A 23,532-nucleotide genomic window follows, 5' to 3' on the forward strand; every position below is an offset into this window, starting at 1 on the left:
CCATGCAATAGTTGCTCAGACATTTCACTCAAAATCACAAAGGTCAACCTCGTGCATAGAGAAAGATCAGAGAACCTCCAAAATCAGTGAGCATAATCCAGATAACAATTAAAAAGAGAGAGATTTAAATGTGTAAACATAGACTGTGGCGGAACGCAGCGTATTTAATAACGTTAAGCAAAAAGTCAAAATATCTTGCACAAATTATAATTCAAGCACTTTCAATGATCCATGTCTATGCATGTCAATTTTCAAAAAGTTATTGATTTCCCTCAAATTCACAAAATTTCAAGGATTTCACCCTGGGAACAGTGCTTATAATATACAACAGCCTATGGATTCAAATGTTTTGTTTTATTTAACCAACAGCCCAAAACCCCAAAGATATTCATGTTATTATCATATACGATAAGGATAAGAATCAAATCCTCACAACTGAGAACCTGGAACCAGAGAACATTTGGCATTTTTAATTAAAATATGACTAAAACAATTATAAGTTATTAATTGTGTCATTTACAAAATTTTAAAAAATTATTCCTGTGGGATGGGAATCAATTTCACTATTCATCATGGATACAGGATGTGACTGGAGTTATTCCTCAGTCAGTCACAACAATAATTCACTGTTTACTGTACTTGGCTATATAACAAGATAAAAACGTTAAACATTCTACCAGCAATATAGTACTTTATGCTGTTCTGTTCAGTTCACTCCTGCACAAAATTAAATGACACGATAAGCATTTCTAAAAGTATAATAATAGTGCTTGTAAATAAGAGCATAGTGGTAAAAAGTTATAAAAAACAATCATTCTATTGCATCACTCCCTAATATCTCATTATAGATGATAATGAGTTCACCTTTTTGTGGGTGTGGTGCTAATCCTACTTCTTTTGCAAAGCTTCCTTATGGATTTCAATACTTGTTCTGTCTGTAAAGAGTATATAATGGGATTGAGCAAAGCTGGTAAGGTGTGTGTCAAAGACGAATTTATGATCCTGGCATTAGGATGGATGTAGGAGGTCAGTGCAGCTATGTTGTTGCTCACAATTGGGAGTAAGGAAATAGCCACAAGAATCAGGTGAGAAGTACAAGTTTTCAATGCTTTGACTCTTTTTTTTTCTCCTGATGCAATCCTGCTCAATGCTATGGAAATGCAAACATATGTCAATGCTATCAATACAAGAGGAACACAGAGGATTATAATTATAGCCACAATGGATATCATGTAATTTAAAGACGTGACATTACACGCCAGATGATATACTGGTGCATGATCACAGAAAAAGCTCTCTACCACCAAAGATCTACAGAACGAGAGGCGATCAATCAGCCCAACCATGAATGCTATTACACTCAGTAAAAAAAACCATGCAAACAGCAGCATTGCAGCAATAGCTGGTTTTGTCACAATGCTATGGTACCTTAAAGGGAAGCAAATTGCTATAAATCTGTCATATGACATTGTGACAAGTGTCCATGACTGCACACTTCCAAAGAACAAAACAAAGAACATATAACTTAAGCAAGCCTCATAGACAATGTATCTCCTGTCAAACAAAAATGTGTCTAAGAGTTTTGGGATGAGAGCAGTGCTCCCACATAAATCTGTCAAAGCCAGGTTAAACACAATCATGTATTTAGGAGTATGAAGAGTCTTGACCAGGTAAATAACTGAGAGAAGGAGGCCATTCCCAATTACAGTCATGATATAGACAAAACACAGGAACACATAGAAATACTTTGCATGAGGGATGTTGGAAAACCCACTGAGATAGAATTGTTTAGGGCGAATAAATGTGTCATTGAATACGGTAGTAGCTTTCTCTTCTGGGCCCATTTTGAATATCTGTGTCCCTAAATGTAAAAAGACAAAATAACAGATTAAATAATAAAGGATGACATGTTGCAGAATTGTTGTAACCAAACTCACCTCCGACAACTTCAAGTGTGCAGTGCACTAAAATAGGTTGTACTGTGAGAGACTTGTCATTTATAGGTTACCCCTTTCATTGTGGGCCAGTAGAAAGGCAGGTGGCTGAATCACATGGTCATGAATTAAATATTGTTATACCTCAATGTGTGATTGTCTCATGGTTCATGTCAATAAACTACTGTCAGCAGGATACTGTACTATCCGTTTATGGCACAATCTATGACTTAAATGTAGAAACATCAAACAACAGCATAATTTGAGGTTTAATGGGAAGGGTTACATTGCAAAATGTTAAGGATTTTTATAGTTACATGTACAAACAAAGAGAGAACAAACAAAGGGGGAATTTCATATTTAAAAAAACTGTAACTTGACACTCACTTGACGTCTTGAAGTCAAACTGTTGAAGGCTCTATTTGATTTGCTACAAAGGAGATAAGGAAAGATTATAATGACTCATTCAATGTACACATGGGCATGTGAACTTCTCCTTCAACAGAAAAGTGCAATTGCAAAGCACTCGATGGTGCAAGACTCACAGAATTAAAGACCATTATATAGACCATTTATAGACCAGTCGACTCAACTCGGTTTTTCTCACCTTTAAAATTTACAAAGATGGACGGAATAGCATCTGCTTTCAGCCTAGTCTTGCCCTTTTTGGTCCTGACAAGCTGGTCTGCTTCAAAATGTGCCTGCAGAGTGACTTGATCTTATTTTTCAACAATTCAGGTTTATCTAACCACATTAATACATTATAGTGGCTGAATGCATCATATTGGTGAACACTCAATACTTACTGGATATGTTTACACTAATTACATAATTAGGGCCTTCTAAATACAAATTCATATGACATCATCATCAAAGTTCCTGTGTGTCAGAACCGTTTGAAAAAATAAAAACATTCACTAACAAACTAACTGATGCCAACATCAGCAGCAAAAGCTTTTAATGAAGTTCCAAAACTTAACAATCCATAACTTTCTCATTCAAACCTTTGTAGCTGTTTACATAAACGGATTACATGTAACAGCGTTACGTAATCAGGATACAAAAATAAAGTAACTGTATTCCGATACAATACAGAAAAAAATAGAAGTAATCAGATTACTGGTACATTTTATAAAAACAGGGATTACACATAGGGATTATTTTGACCACCTGAAACCAAATGTTTTCCAACCATTAAAGAAATCTGTAACCAGGCTGTAAGTCGGGACAGACTGGGCCTCTTTTGGACTGCATTTAGTTTGAAACGCCGCTTCACAGATATTTCCTTGGCTGACTGGTGACTGTGTGTGTGACGCAGGCGCCAATCACCTGCCAATGTGTCTTTCTGCATTGTTCCTGTCCGTCAAAGCTGGCCCAAAGATGGCTCGACAATTTCACCCACCACCAAGGTTATTATAGTTTTAGATTTTTCATTAGTTTTTATTTTTATTTCGTTTTGACTTTTTGTTTTCAATTTAATTTTAGTTTTAATTAGTTTTTAACGTGGGTTTGCTAATTTAGTTTAGTTTTTATTAGTTTTAGTGTTTAGTGTGTCTTTGTCGCTGCACGATGCCAAGCTCTGTCCAGTTTAGTTTTTCCACAAAACATCAAAATACAAGTACAATCAGAAATATTTGTGAAAAGGGACACCCTTTTTTAAGCTATATGCAGCTTGTACATAAGGGCCCATACACTAAGCAAATGTATATTTATATACATACTGTACTGACACATTGTCTGATGGACCTGGGTTCAATTCCCACTTTGAGACATCCACCATTGTGTCCCTGAGCAAGACACTTACAGCCCCTAGTTGTGACCTCTAAATATAAATTAATATTAAGCTGAGATATCAATGACCCCATAAAACACACACTAGCTGACATGCAGTCAATAGAATAACCAGCAGACACGTTAACCCAGAGCAAGGGGAGCTCACAGTCAGTGGGCAAGGGGCAAGTTAATCCCACACGTAGGATGCTAAGCCAGACCATCAGAACAGAACAAAAGAAAACCACCAAGACAGTGACTCACTGAGTTACCTAAACACAACTCTATTGTTGAATTCATATTATTTTGTAAACATGTATGTATAAAAGATAATAGAAAACATGTTCAAATCGCACCAACTACGCAGCCGATCCCTACCTGGGTCTCCCCGATTAAGTTAGCCTCCCGCTAACGTTACATGGGGCTCTCCTCATAACAGTGGTTGGCACCTGCTACGCTGTGGCCAGACGCCGCCCTGACCCCGGGTTCTCTTGATGGACACGCAGTATGTCAGCTCAGGACAAAAGCATAACACACCTGCGGCTCACCGACAGCTGCCTATTGGCTAATCACTGCACGCAACACAAGTTATTGTTTTTTTTGTAATGCCTCGTTTTTATTTTTATTTCAGTTTACGACAATGTTTTTTCACATCTAGTTTTCGTTACTTCGTTCGTCTTCGTTAACGAATATAACCTTGCCCACCACCACCACCGCCACGTTACCCTCGGGTGGCGGGTGCTACTTTCATTCCCTGTGTGACATTAAAGTTTCTGTAGTGTCAGCTTCTGTCAAGCTTAAGGCTGTTGTACAACAACAAGTGAAGGTACAGCTAACGTGCGAAGTTGATGCTTCGTCTCCAGACTGCTTTACTCTTGGGTGTCATGTGACCAGAATGTAATCGCAGCCTTTGCGATTAGAAAATCTCGTTTTATCACATTGCGATAATATCGCAAATGCAATTAATTGTTCAGCCCTACCATGTGTTTTAACACTTTTTTCATCTTTCAAAACAAATGTGCAGTTTCATAGCTAGTGCTAAGGGAGCTGTCACACTTAAACAGAACTATAAAATAAACCTTGAGGGTAAATGTTTTAATTTTTAAAAATTTTTGGATGGATGTTATGGTGGTTGTTGTTTTTCCCCCCTGCAAACATAAATATTAGTGAATTAGACCAATAATTCACACAATGGCCTTGAGGGGAGGCCGCTGGCAGACCTGCTGTGGGTGGCTGACCAGCTGGAAAACAGGAAGTTTGAACTGTTACATTCAGTGCTTCAAGTGAAAAAGTAGGTGCCTGTACTCCCCATTCACATGTTGGTGTGTGTATTGGTTGATACACACAAGGGAGAATGCTCCGTAAATGTTCTGTATTTGTATAGCGCCTTTCTAGTAGTGATGGGCAAAGCGAGGCTTTGTGAAACACTGAAACGTTTGAAGCAATTGTGCCGGAATTGTGTCGAGGCTTCGAAACACTTCGACACCATCTCCACGGGGACACCTACTGGTCACTTTTGATATCGACACATCTTGGTAGGGGTTTAATTGAAATGACCGATCCGCATTTACAATTCTAAAGTCTTATCAATACATGACCAACAGGATTTCAGAGAAATCACCATACCATACAACAAATCACCATACAACAAATCACCATACAACAAACGCTTTCAGATTGTCAGAGACAGCAGATGGGGATTGCAAAAGTGTCTTTAAATAAAACACATCTGTGTGTTGTTTCAAACACACAAGTAATCACTCATTTAGCCGACACTTTTCTCAAAAGCAGATGATAATTGCCATGTCAGAAGCAACACCTTGGGAGCAACTAGGGGTTAAGTGTCTTGTTCAGGGACACATGTATGACAGTGGGAATCGAACACAGGTCTCTCACACCAAAGGCATATGTCTTAACCACTACCCCATAGAGATAACTTGCTCATGGTCAGAAGTCTTTGTTGTAGATACTCACAAGGCATAAAAGGAATAGAAATAATAGGTAGTTGAAGTTAGTGAGTAAAGAATATAATAAAGTATACAAATCTAAGAATATTGCCTAATAATAAATGATAATAAATGTGGATATCTACAGTATTATACAGTAGCTTATTAACAAAGGTGTAATGATAATTAGCAGGAAAGATATAGGACCTTGTGTAATAATAATAAATAATAATGAGTGCTGGCAGTGATGAGGTGTAATGGATTAAAAAGCTGTAACTGAGTAAAGTTGAAGTTGTTTCAAGAATGATAAATGATATTTATAATATAATAATATTCAGAAATATTCAGCTGTTTTGGGGCTGAGTCAGGGTTTTTTTCATAATTGACATCCCCAGCCTTGGAAATATTTGGTCACATGGAACATTTGTTGCTGGCAAAGATAAGTATTTTTTTGCCATTATAGGCCTACCGGTGCGGAGATACTACAGCACGTCGCTCCAATAAATCAACTGATTGTGTGTCCTTGGAACAAATCTGTCAAATGAGTTAGAGGCTGATAAACACTGTGAATCAAGCGTAGCAGCGGCAGGTGTGTCACAGGGGTGAAACCCACCGAAACTTCGCTTCACTATGGTCACGTGACATTGACGTTTTGAACCATGCTTTGGAGCAGTGTTTCAAAACGTCTGTGCTTCGGGATCACGACACAACGTCGACACACCAGTTTCGAGCATCCCATCCCTAGCAGAGGCTGCTAGGGATGGCCAGCTTTGGCCTGGAAGGGCACATGTGCTAGAGCCCAGTAGTCAGGGCCTAATATATATTTTTTGTGTTTAATATCAGTTTGTAATGATCATTTGAATAGTTTATACTTAGTTTCCTTGTTGTTTGTCAATGTCTCCTTCCACCATGGGGATAAACATTACAGTTAGTATAATGCTATACCCCATTAACTAAAAAAGTATAGTGATAATATATTTTAGGTTACACTTTTAGTTTATAGAATATTTGTAACATTTCAACACCTTATTAGTTATTAAATAGTAAATAGTTCAACTGTCTACTTTAACAAATAAAAACAGCACTCTTATTGGATGGTAAATAATACATATATATATACATATATATGAAAAACTAACCAATTGTTTTTGCATTTCACAGAGCAAATTGATAGATCTATCATAAAATAAGTATTGTTCACTCTTTTTTTTTACTAAGAACAGCAAGACTTTATTTCTAACGTGTATGCACCAGATGTTGCTGACTGTACGTTAGTTCACATTACCTTGGTAATCTATTTTTGTTGATCCCATGGTGGTATGTTCTAGGGTTACTTTTTCATGGTATTCTGTTTCTCTTTCCCTGTGTCTATAATTCTTTTCTCTCAGTATCTCAAGATGTTTCTCTTTCTCTCTCTCAGTCTCTTTCTCAGATCAAGGAAGAATTCTCGAGGATCAGACTGAAGCCACTACAGTCCACATTCCCAGGGAAGTTGGACAAACACACGTAGATTGGAAGACCCTTGTCATCATGAACGAGGCATGTACTTTTAATATTGTAGCTGTTTAATGTTGTAGCATTCTGATTTCTGTACTGTAAGATAATCCCGTATTCCATATATTTGTATGACAGCAGCACTAAGTCCTGAAGAGAAGCTGTGATCAGAGGCCTCATTCTCCACCTTGATGAAAAGACAGAGGAGTTAATCAAGGACTACCAGGTAAAGAAAAGTTTTTTTTCTGACCTCTCACCTTTTATTAATGCACAATGCAGGAATTACAAATTTATTTCATGATTTATATATATGACTCTCTCCACAATATTTTTCAATTCACAGAAGATAGTTATTGTTTATAAATGTAGGCAAATCCATGTGAGAAAAACATTTGGGTTCACAGGTTAAGTATTTCTGATGCACACACACATTTCTTCACTTAAATGCCAACAACGCTACAAAACTACCACAGCAACTACATAATCCCACCCAGATTTCTGTTTAGAGGGAGAGCAAAGAGCTATATGTGTTCTTAACATCTAGCAGAAAAATTAGGTTTAATTCTCTCTGGTATATTTCACAGGTTTGTGATGACAACAATGCTTCAGCCATCCAAGAGACCTTCCCTTCATTTGCACTCAACATATTTGTGGTCAAGAAAAATCAGGGAGGGAGGTCTTTAAAAGCAAGCTGGAATAGCCATCGCAGGAGCAATGGTCCTTTTTGGTATTCCCATTGTAGCACAGGCTTTCATCTACCTAATGGGCCTTTTGAGGTTTTTCAGAAGATCTTGGTGGAGCTGCAGGATGGGAACCAAGTCCACAATCTCAAGGTCACGGGGCTTAAAGTTCTCTGGCGCGAGGCGTTTTTGTATTCGACGATATATAAGTATGCCTATAAAAACAAATTTCTTTCTTGTTTTTAACTTGTGCGTGTTTTGTGTGTGTCTTCATCTGCACAATTGTTGTTGGTTTTATACCGAAAGAAAGGGGACTGGCACTTACTGGGCCGTGAACAGGGCATGGAAGTTTCTATTGGGTCAATTAAGGTGTCACTCAAAGAGATGCGTTTTCTGTTGTAGTTAGGCTAATATAAAGCAACGCAATAGCAGTCCGTGTGTATTTATTGAAATAATAATGCGTTTTGGACTAAATATTTTACTGGATTGGATCGTCTGGACCTTTGCCAACGTAACAAGGCCATTTTTGTGGAATGTAATTCATCAAAGTGGTGTCAATTTTTATAATAGGCAGTGCTTGAAGTGAGCCAAAATTTCTTGCTTTAAGCCCTGAGGTCATCTTACTGGCCTAAAAGCCATACAGACATTGTTGAAGGTGGAGGACTGAAAAACACTCTTGTATTGAAAAAATTCTGTAAGTCATTTTTTTTTATTGAAAAAAATCTTTTGTCATACATAATGTTGTTTAGCGTTAATGTTCACGAAAATGTATTAGTAATTGCACTTTTTTTTCGTGTGTTTGAGTGGAAGTTTGATATACTCTTCTTTTGGTTGCTGCGTTTAGTTGAAAGTTATGAAATTTCATTTTAAACAAAAAATGAGTATGATTTTGTGCTTCACAACTATGACACTAACTTTTTAAATATTTTTCCACATCCTTCTTGTATTAGTTCTTTTTATAAACATTTACTCATCTTAATAAGACACTGTTCCCACTTTAGTTTAGGAAGCTGCAAATGTGCATTCCTAATGGTTAACAAGTGCATAATAAAGGATTTATTAATTTAAATAAGGCACTGTTCCCGCTTTAGTTTAGGTAGTTGCAAAGGAGCATTGTTAATGGTTAATAAGTGCATAATAAAGGATTCATTCATTTAAATAAGACACATAAAGCATCTTATTAAGGTTCATGAGGTTTATATAACTTGTTAACACGTTTCTTACAAGTGTCTTATTAACTGTTAATTACTGCCTATTACAAGCACCTTAAAATAAAGTGTTACCATAAATACTGTCAATAATCATAACCATTCAACATTTCTATGCTTGCTGTAGAGTGTGAAACTTTTTCTTATCGCCCAGAGTTCCTGATGAAGAGGGCAGAAAACACCTGCAGCTTGTGAGAATTGCCAGTGTGCAGGAAAAAGACCCGGTAACGTTATGCTAAAGAGTAAAATATAGAGGTGCAGCAGTGAGTAGGGGAGGTCAGTAGGGAGCTAAGCTTCAGGTTCCTGAACCAGTGAAGCAGCAGTGGCGCCACCAGGGGGGACAGAAAAGTGTGATTTAATTAATATACAGACAGTCAGTAGCCTGGCTAGTTTATAATACGTTTGTCACACTGCTACACAGTTTAGTGGATTGCACTGTGTTACACAGAGCTATACTAGTCTGCAGATAGCAACAGGTTAGCACCATCGCTAACAGCAAGCTAACGTAAAACGGACACTGTCCCACTGACAGTGCCGTGCCTTACCTGATAAGCACCTTTGGCTTCGAGGGAGACCATCCTGTGACTGTTTTCATCTTCATCTTCATCTTTCTGAGAGGATTGCAAAACATGAGAACAGCGGGAGTCACTTGGACGATTCTGTGAAACTGGGCTTAACGTTACTTTAACATTGCTGCCCATCAGGCACTCCAATGAACAGCACAACAAATAAGTGGAGGAAAACAGCTATAAGCTCAGTGACAGTTGGATTGTAACGTTCATTAAACTCCGTGGAAAATGTTAAACAGCACTGCAGGGCCGCAACAAATCAGCAGACTGAAAAACTTAAGAGTCACCTAGAAGTTTGCCCAGAGGAAAAACCACTGTGCCACCTTTCTCCTCAGTTGAATCCTCGGCCGTGGTGAGTGAAAGCATCTTACCATCCTGACTCTGTGCTGCTGCTCCGTGCATGGGCAAAATTGTTGTGCTGGATTGATTGATACTTGGCTATGGATTGCGGTTGTTGTCATGATGTTGCTGTCATATAACCACTTTCATGCTGCTTTATTATCCATGGAAGGTACAGAGCCGGGAAGGGGATATATATTGGCAGACATTCTTTTCGTTTTGATTGCAGGATCTCTGTGGAAAGAGGCTATAGAAGGGGTCTGGATCTCTAAAACCTTCTCTGTGCGCGTTGTTGTTGACTTAAGTGTTGGGCTCACTGCTGTTTGCTTATGGCCCTGTAGGCTCACTTGTTCCAAGCTTGTTTGTGTCAGCTTAAATATTGTATTCTTAATTTAGGTTTGTGACAGTAGTACTGCGTAAATGAACTCCTTTCTCTCTGTTGTAGTTTTACTGGCATCGTAGTTTTGAAACCATTTTCATTAAATAGTATAGTTAATAAATAATTACATAACTCTGTACAGACATATATTGTATTTTTCAATTAAATTAGTATATAGTCTAATATGAATAAAAAATATTTATGCTCCATGATGTCTGTAATCTTGAGTAGGCTTGTTCCCAGTAAAGTTTTTGTTCTGTGCAGTCAGTGCACTCCTACAAAAGCTGTTGTTCTTGTGCTGTACTTTGATGCTGCCAGCTAGCTGGCACATTGGCCTCACAGCTGACATGCTAGCAGACAGGGTTAACCTCCTTCATGTTTCTGTGCATTATCACCACCACTCCACTAGATGGCACTGTCGCAAAAGAACTACGGTCCTAGAACTGCAGTCCCTGGATTGCGGGGGCCTGAAACTGCAGCCTCCGGTACTGCAGCTAGATAATATTGGGTCTGGTCGGTGTCACACAGACCACTCATCGCTGCCACTAGGGGCACTAAAGATAGTGGTCGGGACCACAGGGACAGTTAACGTGAATTACAGATGCACCTAGCTAAGCAAGCTAGCTATCTCCACACACGGCCGTTGCCACACATGCCATGGCTCCACCGTCTCGTCCATATGTGGTCACGTCCACTGCCGCTGGTAGAAAAAAACCAACGTCTTCAAAACGGCAGTCCACAAACCAACAGGTGACGTCATGACGACTACGTCCGTTCTTATATACAGTCTTTGGTCTGAGGGGAGGCCTGCAGTCTCAGACTTTGAAAACCCCTGACCTAAACTACAACGTCTTACCCATCTGAAAGATCACAGTGTGTCCTATAATAATAATACTACATAAAAATGCAGTTTCACTATTCGTTGGGTCCGGAAACCAGTCAGGTTGATCAGGTTGTTGTCCCTTCTTCTTCAATGGCTGTGCGAAGTTGCAGTCAGGTCGAGACCCTGATGAGGACGACGAGCATGCAGATGAGCTTCCCTGAGACGGTTCCTGACAGTTTGTGCAGAAATTCTTTGGTTATGCAAACCGATTGTTGCAGCAGCTGTCCGGGTGGCTGGTCTCAGACGATCTTGGAGGGGACTATGATCCCATACAAGTGCTGAGTAACTGTATTGAGCAGGTTAACGATTGGATGTGCCAGAATTTTCTTCAATTAAACAAAGATAAAACTGAAGTTATTGTTTTTGGAGCCAAGTCAGTGCTCAACTTCAATCTGTAATGTTAAGAACCACAAATCAAGCCAAATCTTGGTTTAGTCATGTACTCATACCTGAATTTGAGGAGCCACATTAAGACAATTACAAAGTCAGCCTACTATCACCTGAAGAATATATCAAGGATAAAAGGACTAATGTCTGAGCAAGACCTGGAAAAGCTTATCCATGCATTTATCTTCAGTCGACTCGACTACTGTAACAGTGTCCTTACAGGGCTCCCTAAGAAATCCATCAGACAGCTTCAGCTGATTCACAACGCTGCTGCTCGAGTCCTCACTAAGACCAAAAAGGTGGATCACATCACTCCAGTTCTGAGGTCTTTACATTGGCTTCCTGTCTGTCAAAGAATTGATTTCAAAATCCTGCTGTTATAAAGCACTAAATGGTTTAGGGCCAAAATACATTTCTGATCTCCTTCGTTATGAACCATCCAGACGTCTCAGGTCATCTGGGGCAGGTCTGCTTTCTGTCCCCAGAATCAAAACTAAACAAGGAGAAGCAGCGTTCAGTTATTATGCTCCGTATATCTGGAACAAACTCCCAGATAACTGCAGGTCTGCTGAAACTGTCAGTTATTTTAAATTAAGACTGAAGACTTTTCTTTTTACCATTGCTTTTCATTAAATATTTAAGATTTTTCTTTTTACCACTGCCTTTAAAGCCCCCCTCCAGCCAGTTTTAACTGCTGGCAAACGTTCTTTCTCAAACAGAGAATGGGGGTGTGGTTAATAGTCGGATGTAATACATTACCATGACAACCAAAAACTGACCGGCTGGAGTGTTCACTAACGATATGCTGTGTTAATATCACTACACTGTAAAGTTTAGTACACTTTACTGTCTGGCAGGAGTAGCTATTACTTACCAATGATAGAAACTAATGTGCGAGTATCAGCTGTTCAGTCAATCATACAGTCGATGGTCCTGTCACACACTGCACACGATAACTCCCATTACGTTTTATGGTGCGCTTGCTCCGCCGATGCATTAGTAAAACGGCCATCAGTAAAATGTATGTTGCGGACTGTGTATAAGACGGTGGCAGGTGAAAGTGCAGCCTGTCATCTGTCCTCCAACACCGCACGCACAGATGCCATAATGAACATACCTACTGTAAGTTCTAAGTAAATGACATGATAAATTGGTTAGCTAGCTCACAACGATGTTTATCGGTTTGATGCTCTGACTTAACGAGGCATGATGGCGTGAAAGTTTTTTAACGAGGCATGACAGTGCGCCTACGCAAGCTTGGAGAATGACGTATGACTTATGGAATTACTATAGTCATAAGTTACCATCCCGTTTTAACAACTAAGCAACTTTTGCAACTTTGAGCACAAAATTAAGCTATTTGTCAAAAAATATTTGGCAAACTATGTGGGTAATCAACACTGTAAGGAATACACTGGAGGGGGGCTTTAACTAGTAGATTGATAACTTACACTGCACTGTAACTTTTACGGTCTTGTTTTCCTTTTCTTTGTTTTTAGCTTTTTACCATTGGTTTTAATTAAATATTTACACGGTGAGAAATGAGTAGGTAATTGAGTGAAAAGATAATGAGAGTGAGATTGAACAGAGTGAAGGAAGTGGTCTTAAATCTAGCGCCCGAGTGATTTGCAGGAACCTCTGTCCACCTCTGTCTGTAAGCGCGCAAGTGGGTCCAGAGTATAACTGGATCAAAGTGGCCTGTGGACAGACATGTCCTGGTTTCTCTTTGGTGTTCGAGGGTTTTTGGAGTTTCAGTGGACCCAAAGATTGCTATGGACCCGAGTACAGACTAGCTAGAGAGAGTAGATTAAGTGTACTTCTCTGTTTATTCTCTTTTCAAAATAATTATGATTTATATTAAATTTTTTGCTCAACCCCTCAGCCTGTTTTTATATTTTCCATTTAACTCTTTTAATCCTGATTGTACACTGCACTGTAACTTTTATTATATTTTAATGTGTATTTTTTTCAATTTCCCTATGTTGCTTTTAAACTTTTTTATATTTCCCTCTTGCTTTTATGTTTTATGTAAAGCACTTTGAATTACCTTGTTGTTCAAATGTGTTATACAAATAAACTTGTGTTGCCTTGGAGGTGAAGATGCAGGATGTGAAGATCCTGGGCTGGTGTGGTTACGCGTGGTGAGCGGATGTGAGGCCAGTTAGTGTACTGTATGTGTTTTAATCTACTGGTCTGGATTAAAACAGTTATACTTTAAAATAAAGTGTTGTGACTCCAAAAAGTGGAGAAACAGCCAAGCCAGACTTAAGAACAACTAAAACTAATATTTTATATAACCAGTGCTGGGCAAGCTACTTGGAAAATGTAGTGAGCTAAGCTACTAGCTACTCTACATTACAGTTTTTTTCAGTCGCTAACAAGCGTTTGTCCAATCAGTTGTCACATTTTCAAAACTCTAAACACAGTTAGCACAGCATCGGTCTTTTGTGGCCATACCATTCACACATTTCATGTCGTTTTCACACAATACGCAGTCAGTGAACACATTTCCACAATGCTTAAATTTTCTTAACAGACAAGCTATTCCTCTCAACAAAATTATGGATTATTTTGGTAGTATTTACGATATGTTAACACACACCATCCCACAATAGCAAAAACAATATTCCAAACCTTAGATATAGTATAAAAACCTCTGTTTCTGCAATGATATCAGTTCGAAAACAATATATCTTGGCTGATAATAAACAAACATTTAAATAATTGACACACAGCTGATTTATGTTGGGTAAATTGGGCCAACCACAGCTGATTCCAGTCTGGCTTAGTGGCAGGGTTTTTTTCTTCTATTACATTGACACATATATAAAAGGAGGACTTTGAGGAGTGATGTGTTTGGAAACAGAAACAGAAAAAGACAAACACTGTAATGTCTGGACGAGGAAGAGTAAGAGCAAGGGGCCCAGGGAGAAGAGCAGGCCCAGTGAGAGGTACAGGAGCAAGGAGAGATGCAGGAGCAGTGAGAGGAGCAGGACCAGGGAGAGGAGCAGGACCAGGGAGAGGAGCAGGCCCAAGGAGAGGGCAAGGTAGAGGTGTAAGAATGCGTGGTGGTGGCATTCCAAGGGCTCCAAGAACAGTAGTCAGTGATGAAATTCGTGCCACTATCATTGACCATGTAATCAACCACGGTCTTTCACTAAGAGAGGCTGGTGAAAGAGTGCAGCCCAATTTGAGGCGGTCAACAGTTGCTTCCATTATACGCATCTTTCAACAAACCAACAGGTAAGTATTGCATTTTACATGGATTGTTTCTATTCTCACTTGACATGTCAATAAGGTCATACAGTAATGCATATGTTTAATTTTTTTGTCCCTCTAAAGAATGCAACGTCTTCCACCCTCTGGGGGAAGAGGAAAGCTCCTCAATAATGATCAAGAGCTTGCCATTGTAGAAATAGTTGTTGCAAACAATGCAATAAAACTGCGTGAAATTCAGACTAGAATTGTGGAGGACCATGAGATGTTTGATAACATCGATAGCATCAGCCTCACAACCATTACGCGGACATTGTCCAAACACAGAGTGCGGATGAAGCAGCTCTACACTGTTCCCTTTGAGAGGAACAGTGAGAGAGTCAAGGAGCTACGACGACAATATGTCCAGGTATAGTGTATATTCAATTCAATGTCCAGTTCTATAAGCTTTGCACTTTGCAAGTAGGTAACCTACACAGTAATAGGTTACAGTACAGTATGGATTACAGTAATGACATGATTTACATAAACTTTGTTTCAGAGAGTTTTGGAATTGGAGGCCAACCAGGCCCCTCATGAATTCATTTACATAGATGAGGCAGGATTCAATCTGGCCAAAAGGCGTCGACGTGGACGAAATGTAATTGGAAAAAGGGCCACAGTTGATGTGCCAGGACAGAGAGGGGCAAACATTACCATGTGTGCAGCAATTGCAAATGCAGGATTACTCCTTCACAGATGTCAGGTTGGACCCTATAATACTGAGCGCATCCTTGCCTTTCTCAATGATCTCCACCAGCGCCAGGTTCCAGAGCAGGATCGGGAGGGTGAAAACATGAGGACCTTTGTAATTACCTGGGACAATGTGGCTTTCCATCATGCGCAAGCAATAACAACATGGTTTGAAGTTCACCCAAGACTGGTAAGTCTCTTCCTTCCACCCTATTCACCTTTCCTCAACCCTATAGAGGAGTTCTTTTCAGCATGGAGGTGGTAGGTTTATGACCATCAGCCACATGACCAGATGTCCCTCCTTGAAGCCATGGATGCTGGCTGCAGGGACATCACAGTTCAGGATTGTCAAGGGTGGATCCGACATACCAAGCGGTTTTATCCCAGGTGCATCGCCTTGGATAATATCAGATGTGATGTTGACGAAAACATGTGGCCTAACCCTGAAGATCGCAGAGATTAGATACAGCAATGTTGTGCTTTTTTTTTTTTTTAGTTTCCCCAATTTTTATCTGGACTTTTTGCTGTTGTTTTTTTGTTCAGAATGGTCTTGTGTGTTTCACGGATATTTTGTTCACTGTAAGAAATACTGTAAAACTTTTTCTGTTCTATCATACCGTGTTTCTACTGTACCTCCTGTAGTAAACAGTAAAGGAAAAAAAAAAACGGATTTGCTTTTTACTGGAATGCTTTTGAATGTGAACATTACTGTGGACATACAGTTACCAACCAAGAAATTTAGTGTAAAAACGGTGGATTGCATGTTTTGCATGCAAATACCTGTAAAACTGAAACATAATGGTCTAACATAGTCTATGTAGTTTTTGTAATGTCAACATTTAGCCAGTATTTTGAAACCTGGTGTACTTTGATTGACTGCATGTACTTTGTGAAGTGAAAACAAGTGTCATTCTTTGTTTCATTGACTCAATTTCATTTTGAGTCAGATTTCCAGTGTTTTGGTAAAAATAGTGTGTGCAGAGAAAAATGTGTTATATTTTGAAATGAAGAGTTAGTATATATTTAACAAAATGTGTTTTTGAGAAGAAAATTATCCATTTGGCCAATTGTGTTTTGTAGGTGTGAGTCTGTGTTAAGAGTTTAGAAAAAGTATCTGCAGCAGATAGGCCCCGTGGCACACAGCAGTTCCAGTGCAGGGACGCAGCAGGCAGGCCCCGTGGCAAACAGCAGTTCCAGCTGTCAGATTAAGTGCAGTCTTTGTAGCGAGAACACTAATGCTGAACAATTCTAAGAGCATTTATCTAACTTCCATGCAGAGGAATGTTGTGAGCAGTGTGGGAAGAAGGTCAGTGGTGCACTTGGGCACAACAGAGACAACCTCCTCCACAACCAAGACATCCTCCTACACAACCACAACAACCTCCTCCACAACAGAAACAACCTCCTACACAACCACAACAACCTCCTCCACCACCACGACAACCACCACCTCCTACTCCTGTTACATCACCATATATTATCCCCCTGAGGCCGTTGGAGGTGAATTGGCCAAGTTTTCTGCCTAAGCAGTTCAGGCGGGTCATTGCAGTTTTTTTCGATTGCTAAACGACAGTGAGCACAACTGGAGCTAAATGTGCAAAACTCTAACTACAGTCTGCACTACCAGCAGTCACCTGAGCTAAACAGTTCACATCACCTGCAAAACTCATTCCAAGCAACACAACTCTTAACACATGGCTCAAAACAGGCTCAGTGCAGCCAAACACTATGCACAACCCTCACTGAGATAACACACACTGTCACTCAGAACACACTGAGAGTAAAAACACTAGCATCAAACACCAATACAGAAAATACAAACTTTCATCTTTACAGTGTGAACAATTTCAGTGACTTCATACAAATTAATATTTTCTTCAAAGAAAAGAGTGACATTCTTTCACATGATTTGAATGAATGAATATGAACTATTCCTTAAGGAAAATGAAAATTAGCAGTTTGCTTCAATAGTCTGTAGTAATTTACGGAATTACAGTAATGAGAAAAAAAAAGGTAGAAACTAAAAGTACATACTGTAATTCGAACAAATAATTGAGGGCTAATCCTGCCTCTCTCTAGCATCAGGCCACAGGTTTTCATCAACATCACATCTAATGTTCTCTCTTGCCATGCACCTGGGGAAGAACCTTCTGGAGTGCCTTATCCATCCCTGGCAGTCCTCTGGACTCGTGTCCTCACATCCGGCACACATGGCTTCCAAAAGAGATATTTGGTCATGTGGATGGTGATCAAACACTTTCCACCTCCAGGCAGAGAAAAACTCCTCTATTGGGTTGGGGAAGGGTGAATATGCAGGCAGGTACAAAACCATAAATTTGCGATATGCTGCAAACCAATCTGTGACAGCTGCAGAGTGGTGAAAAGCAACGTTATCGCAAACTATGACAAAAACTTGGGGGTTTCTTACTGGCTCCCCCTGTTCTGCTGGCACTAGCTGAGCATAGAGCTGTTCTAGGAAAGCTATAAGCCTTTCTGTGTTGTATGAGCTAATGAGTGGTGTGTTGAGAAGCAAAACATCATTGGCCATTGCAGCACACATGGTGATATTTCCCCCCCTTTGGCCTGGAACCTCCACAGTGGCCCTTTGACCTATAACATTCCTTCCTCTGCACCGTGTTTTGGCAAGGTTAAATCCAGCTTCATCGATAAATACAAATGAATGTGGTGTTTCCAGTTCTTCCACCTCCATTACTCTCTGAAAAACAGTAAGTGCACAGTTTTACTGTAGTAATGCTAGTGTTTTTTTTACTTTAAATATTTTTTATAGCTGTGCATGTAACCTCAGACATCTTACCTGGACATATTGGTATCTTTGCTCTTTTACCCGTTCACTGTTTCTCTCGAACGGTACAGTGTATAACTGTTTCATTGTAACTTGGTGTTTCTGTAGGACTCAAGCAATAGTTGTTGTACTGACAGAATTAACATTTTCAAATATATCATTATCAGCCAGCACTCTATCTTGAATCTCCCACAGTTTTATTGCATTGTTGACAACAACCATGTCAACAATAGCATTTTCCTGCGCATCTGAAAATATTTTTCCTCTTCCTCCTGTTGGGGGCAGCCTTTGGGTCCTGTTGTAAAAATATATTTTACAGTCAAACTTACTGTAATATATCTGTGTAAATATTCTATAATTGCAATACAAAATAAATTCCTGTAATGTTTTCATTTACTGTAAGGATGTCACTCCCACCTATTTGTATGATGGAAAATTCGCATTACAGATGCCACTGTGGATCTTTGCAGATTGGGTTGCACCCTCAACCCTGCCTCTCTCAATGAGAGACCATGGTTCACGACATGGTCTATAAGTGTAGCCCTTATTTCATCTGAAGTAACAGCTCTTTGTCTTCTTTGTCTCCCTCCACGAACCCGTCTTCCTTGTTCCATTTCCAAAATTAGTCTTTCTGAGCTCTACCTATATATATATATATATATACTACCAGCAGACGGCTTTACATGCCAGCAGGTGGAGACAGTTGTTAGTGGCAGTGAGGCAGAGATCTGTTCAGTGAGCGGTGGTGTGTCCAGGTGTGCTGAATGAATGATTAGTCATTCACGTAAGTCATGTGTGGACCGCACCACATGCTGTATGTGAGCAGCTAACATTTCTGAGCCCCGTTTGTTTGGGTGAAGTCCGTCTGTCTTAAAAAGAGACATTCTTTGCCAGAAACTATTAAAATTATCGACATAACACACACGATGAGCCCTGCAGGCGGACTGGAGCCAGTCGTGGAGGCCAATGAGTCTACTGAAGCGGCCAGCACCGCGACCAACTGTGGGAATGGGACCAGAGATAAAACGGACTTTCCACACTGATTTAAAAAGTTAAAAAGACGGTTAAAATCTGATTTTGTCAGCTCAGACTGCTGAAGAGCTGTGTCATTTGTTCCGACATGGACTATCACTCTTGTGATGGAGGACGGGAGCGACAGCATCAGGTCCTGGAGTTTTTTTTAAATGTCAGCCGTGGTGGAACCGGGAAATCAGTGAGTGGTAGTGTTAAAGAAACGGAGGTTTCTGGTTATGGAGTCACCAATTATTAGTGTGGTTGGGGAGAAAAGAGGAAGAGGAGATGCCGGTCGGGTTCCAGAGCAGGACTGAGCAGAATCTGCTTCAACACTGCGTGTGGACTGAGGATGGAGTGTGTGAGCTGCCGAGTGTTGTGTTGGAGTAGCAGTAACATACCTGAGAGAAAGGCTACCCGACAGTGCAGGGTAGAGACGGCCTCCGGAGCGTCTGAGCACAGCCTCCTTCAGGATCCTACGTCGGGAAGCGGAGGTTTTTGACCGGGATGACGGCCGCCGATCAGGCCCGGCAGCCCAGCGCGGGAGATGTAGCTGGTGAAGGAGATGCAACAGTGTCGACAGGCACTGTCCACCGAAAGAGATCCGTATCAGGGAGACTCGAAGCCGCAGGTGCATCCGCTGGTTGGACCGGAGTGTCGTCAGACAGGGCTGCATAGCGGTTGGAGAGGCCGATGTGCAGAGGAGAGGCAGCCCCATCCGAGCTTTAATCTTGAGAAGAAGTTTTGCTTTAATCTTGAGAAGAGCAGAGCTGCAGTATCTATTCATTACTCACTTGAACTTACACTGTACATTTTCAGCTAAAGTTATTTTTATTGTTGACCATTTTCTCTCTGCACGCCTGTCATTCACCGGTCTTGTGCAGAGTTTTGTGTGCATGCCACACGGCCGTCTGCTGCATGCAAGTCGCGGTTCCTCGCGGGTCTATTTCAAGTAGCCTACTATTTAAAAACTATATAATATTCTTTGTGTGGTTCATCAATGGTGATAAATGATCCGAATGTCCCACAAGGTGCGGACAACTCGGCACAACACCGATGAAGTTAAGGTCTCTACAGCAAGTTCCTCTTCTGTCACTAAACACTCACACACTCATGGGCCTTTTTGAAAGTAGACCCTCGCCACTTCCACTCCGTCACGGAGTGAACTCTGGTTGGAGTCACCCTCAGCCAAATCAAACTCCCCTAACCCGTGTAGGGTTTAAATACTGCGGCCACCCTTCAGACAAACTACCCTCTTCTTCCAGAGTAAATAGGATCTGACGTTACTTATTGTGTGTCTGTTCATGAACCAAATTATTTTGGTTAGACTTCGAATATTTCTTTAAGACTATGACTTCAGATATTTATGAAAAATAACATTATATTCTTTTATCAAAAGATTGATAGTCATTGTAAAAGAAAAGCCTATATATTTGAACCTCTTTACCTTATATGAAAAATATTACATTGACAAATACAAATGGTCTAAAAACAAACCACAAATACATAATTTCAAAATAGAAATCCAACCTTATATTGAGCATTATATGGTCTATAGAATTTTAAACCGTTACAATGTCTAAAGACTTAACTATTTTCTTTAATGCCTTTGTTGCTTGTTACGTAATCCCCCTGTTACGAGGGTGGTGTGGTGTGGGGACAGAGAGGACCCAAACGCAGGTTTATTTAGGGAAAAGGGGGGTTGAGGGACTGGAGTGGAGGGAGAGGAGGATGCCGGGGAAACACTGGCACAGGGAAACTGACGGGACAGGAACCAGGGAGCCGGGGAACACTGGGCCCGAGGAAGGGAGAATGCAAGGGAGAACTGGGAGGACGCCGTGGGGGAAGCCCGAAGAGGAAAGGTCCGGAGGACGAGCCCAGCCGACTGAACGGAGGACGAGGGTGAGTGAACCTGGGAGGGAAACAGACGGAGAGACAGGGTTAGAAATAACGGAGACTAAGCACAGGGAAAATGTGAGAAAACAAGAAACATGAGAGCCTGAACACAGAGGTGGCACCGGGTATGGAGCAACGACGATCAAGCAAGACACCCCATGTGTATCTAGTTGTGCCATGTTCTATTATTCTGTCGTTTAATGTAGGCTATTTTGTTTTGGCTGAAGATTTTTGTATAAGATGAATACGATTCTATAACAACAACAGTTGTACTATCAGACGAGCATTTTTTTTTATTAAACACAATATAACCTTTGGGCTACAGTGTTATCCTGTGAATGGTTATATGCAGTGTTGGGTAGTAGCGTCACTACAAGTAGCGCTGTTACTAGTTTAACTACATTTCTCAGTAGCTTGGTGGTAGTGTCGCTATTTTCTGAATCAAATCAATCACTGAGTTTTCTATGGTGATAGTTATTGTAACACCTCTTGTGAGAAGGCTCAGGCTGGACTCCTCTTCCTCTAGTGAGGATGAAACTTTGATATGTAGTGGCAGAAACCTGTTTCCATGATTGCCCATGTTGCCAGAGCACAAAGTCACATATGAATAATAAAAAGTAATTTGTTTCAATTGTTTACACACATTTTCTGAAAGAATGCCTCATATTCTCAGAACTCTACACACAAATCAAAAAAAAAAAAAAAAAACACACTGGGCAAAACCCCTCAATTCTACTGCAAAATTAAACTTTACATTCTCATGTTATTTCTTCTCAAATGACACACAAACCATCATATGAATAGACATTCATAAGAACCAGTTGAACACTAATGTGCGCAATGTAAAACACTATGATGAATGGAAAAATACTTCTTCTCCATTCATCATAATGACTTAGGGCTTTTTTGTTCAGTGTTACACTTACAACAGTACATACATAAGTGTGTTGTAAAATATTTGAGAATATTGTTTTTATACTCAGAACACACAAATACACGGTAACAAATACATTTTATTTGTCCCACAAAAACAATGTACACAGTGTATATCCCATTCCCAACCAACACAAAGTTGCACATACACAAGAGAAGAATTTACTGTACACAGTTACAGTAAAAAAAAACACAAACAAAAAACTAAACAAACTATGCTGCATCCTCTCTTCTGTTGTGGTCTGGCCACAGCACCTCATCCACATCACAAGCAATGTTTTCCCTGGCCAAGCAGCAGGGGAAATATCGCCTAGCATGGCGATTCCAGCCATGAAAAGCATCAGCTGCTATATCTCCACATGCATCCTCCATAGCTTGGAGAAGAGGTATACGCGTTTGTGGATTTCGGTCACACACTTTCCATCTCCAGGCAGAAAAAAAATTCCTCAATAGGATTGAGGAATGGAGAATATGGAGGGAGATAAACAACTAAAAAGCGTGGGTGGGCAGTGAACCAGTTACGAACCAGAACAGCCCTGTGGAAACTTACGTTGTCCCAAATGACAACGTACCCGAGCTGCTCTGGGCAATCTACCTGATCTGGTGGAATGAGCGTGTTGTCTAGGGTGTCCAGGAATGTGATCAGATGGGCGGTGTTGTAGGGGCCAAGGGTAGCATGGTGATGATGACGCCGTGGTGGGTAATCGCTGCACACATTATGGAGGTTCCCTCTGTGCTGGCCAGGGACTTCAACAATGGCACGCTGGCCGATGACATTCCTTCCCCTCTTTCGTCTTTTTGTGAGGTTGAACCCAACCTCATCAATGAAGATGAACTGGTGCTCCACTGCAGCCACCTCTAGCTCAAGGACTCTCTGAAACACACATGACAATATCAGAAATAGACATGGAGTGGTCACTATTGTGAAGCACAATCATTATGATTACAATATTGAAATATGTATAATTTACTGTATACAGTGTTGTGTATGCATCAATTGTGGGACTCACTTGCACATAGTTATATCGCAATTCTTTGACCCTTTCTGAATTGCGTTCAAATGGCACCCTATAGACCTGCTTCATCCTGAGATGATTTCTGTGCAAGACACGGTCCAGTGTTGATAAGCTTACCCTATCAATATTTTGAAATATGTCATTGTTTTCTATTATTTTTCTTTGTATTTGCTGTAATGTTATGGCGTTGTTTTCTAGGACCATGTTTATGATTTCAGTTTCCTGTTCAGGAGACAGAAGACATTCCCGACCACCTTGTGTTGGTAATCTTTCAGCTCTGCCAAACAAATAGTAAAATACTGTAAATACAAAGTAGGTATACATTTCCTAAATACT

At 40.2% G+C, this 23,532-nt stretch overlaps 2 protein-coding genes across 2 annotated transcripts; one reads left to right on the plus strand and one right to left on the minus strand.

The window, feature by feature from the left end:
- Positions 1 to 860: 860 nt before the first annotated feature.
- On the minus strand, positions 861 to 1,844 carry LOC119896151 (olfactory receptor 1-like). The gene has a single exon (XM_038709641.1). The coding sequence runs from the start codon at positions 1,842 to 1,844 to the stop codon at positions 861 to 863; it is 984 nt and encodes a 327-aa protein (XP_038565569.1).
- Positions 1,845 to 14,650: 12,806 nt separating this feature from the next.
- On the plus strand, positions 14,651 to 16,203 carry LOC119896152. The gene is made up of 3 exons (XM_038709643.1): positions 14,651 to 14,832; positions 14,932 to 15,214; positions 15,347 to 16,203. Exons 1-3 carry the CDS (start codon positions 14,651 to 14,653, stop codon positions 15,800 to 15,802), a joined length of 921 nt encoding a protein of 306 aa, XP_038565571.1. The 3' UTR covers positions 15,803 to 16,203.
- The last annotated feature ends 7,329 nt before the right edge of the window (positions 16,204 to 23,532 follow it).

This window comes from Micropterus salmoides, unplaced genomic scaffold (genome assembly GCF_014851395.1).
Source record: "Micropterus salmoides isolate LMB-PRFRI ecotype aquatic unplaced genomic scaffold, ASM1485139v1 Ms_hic_scaffold_9, whole genome shotgun sequence".
NCBI lineage: Eukaryota > Metazoa > Chordata > Actinopteri > Centrarchiformes > Centrarchidae > Micropterus > Micropterus salmoides.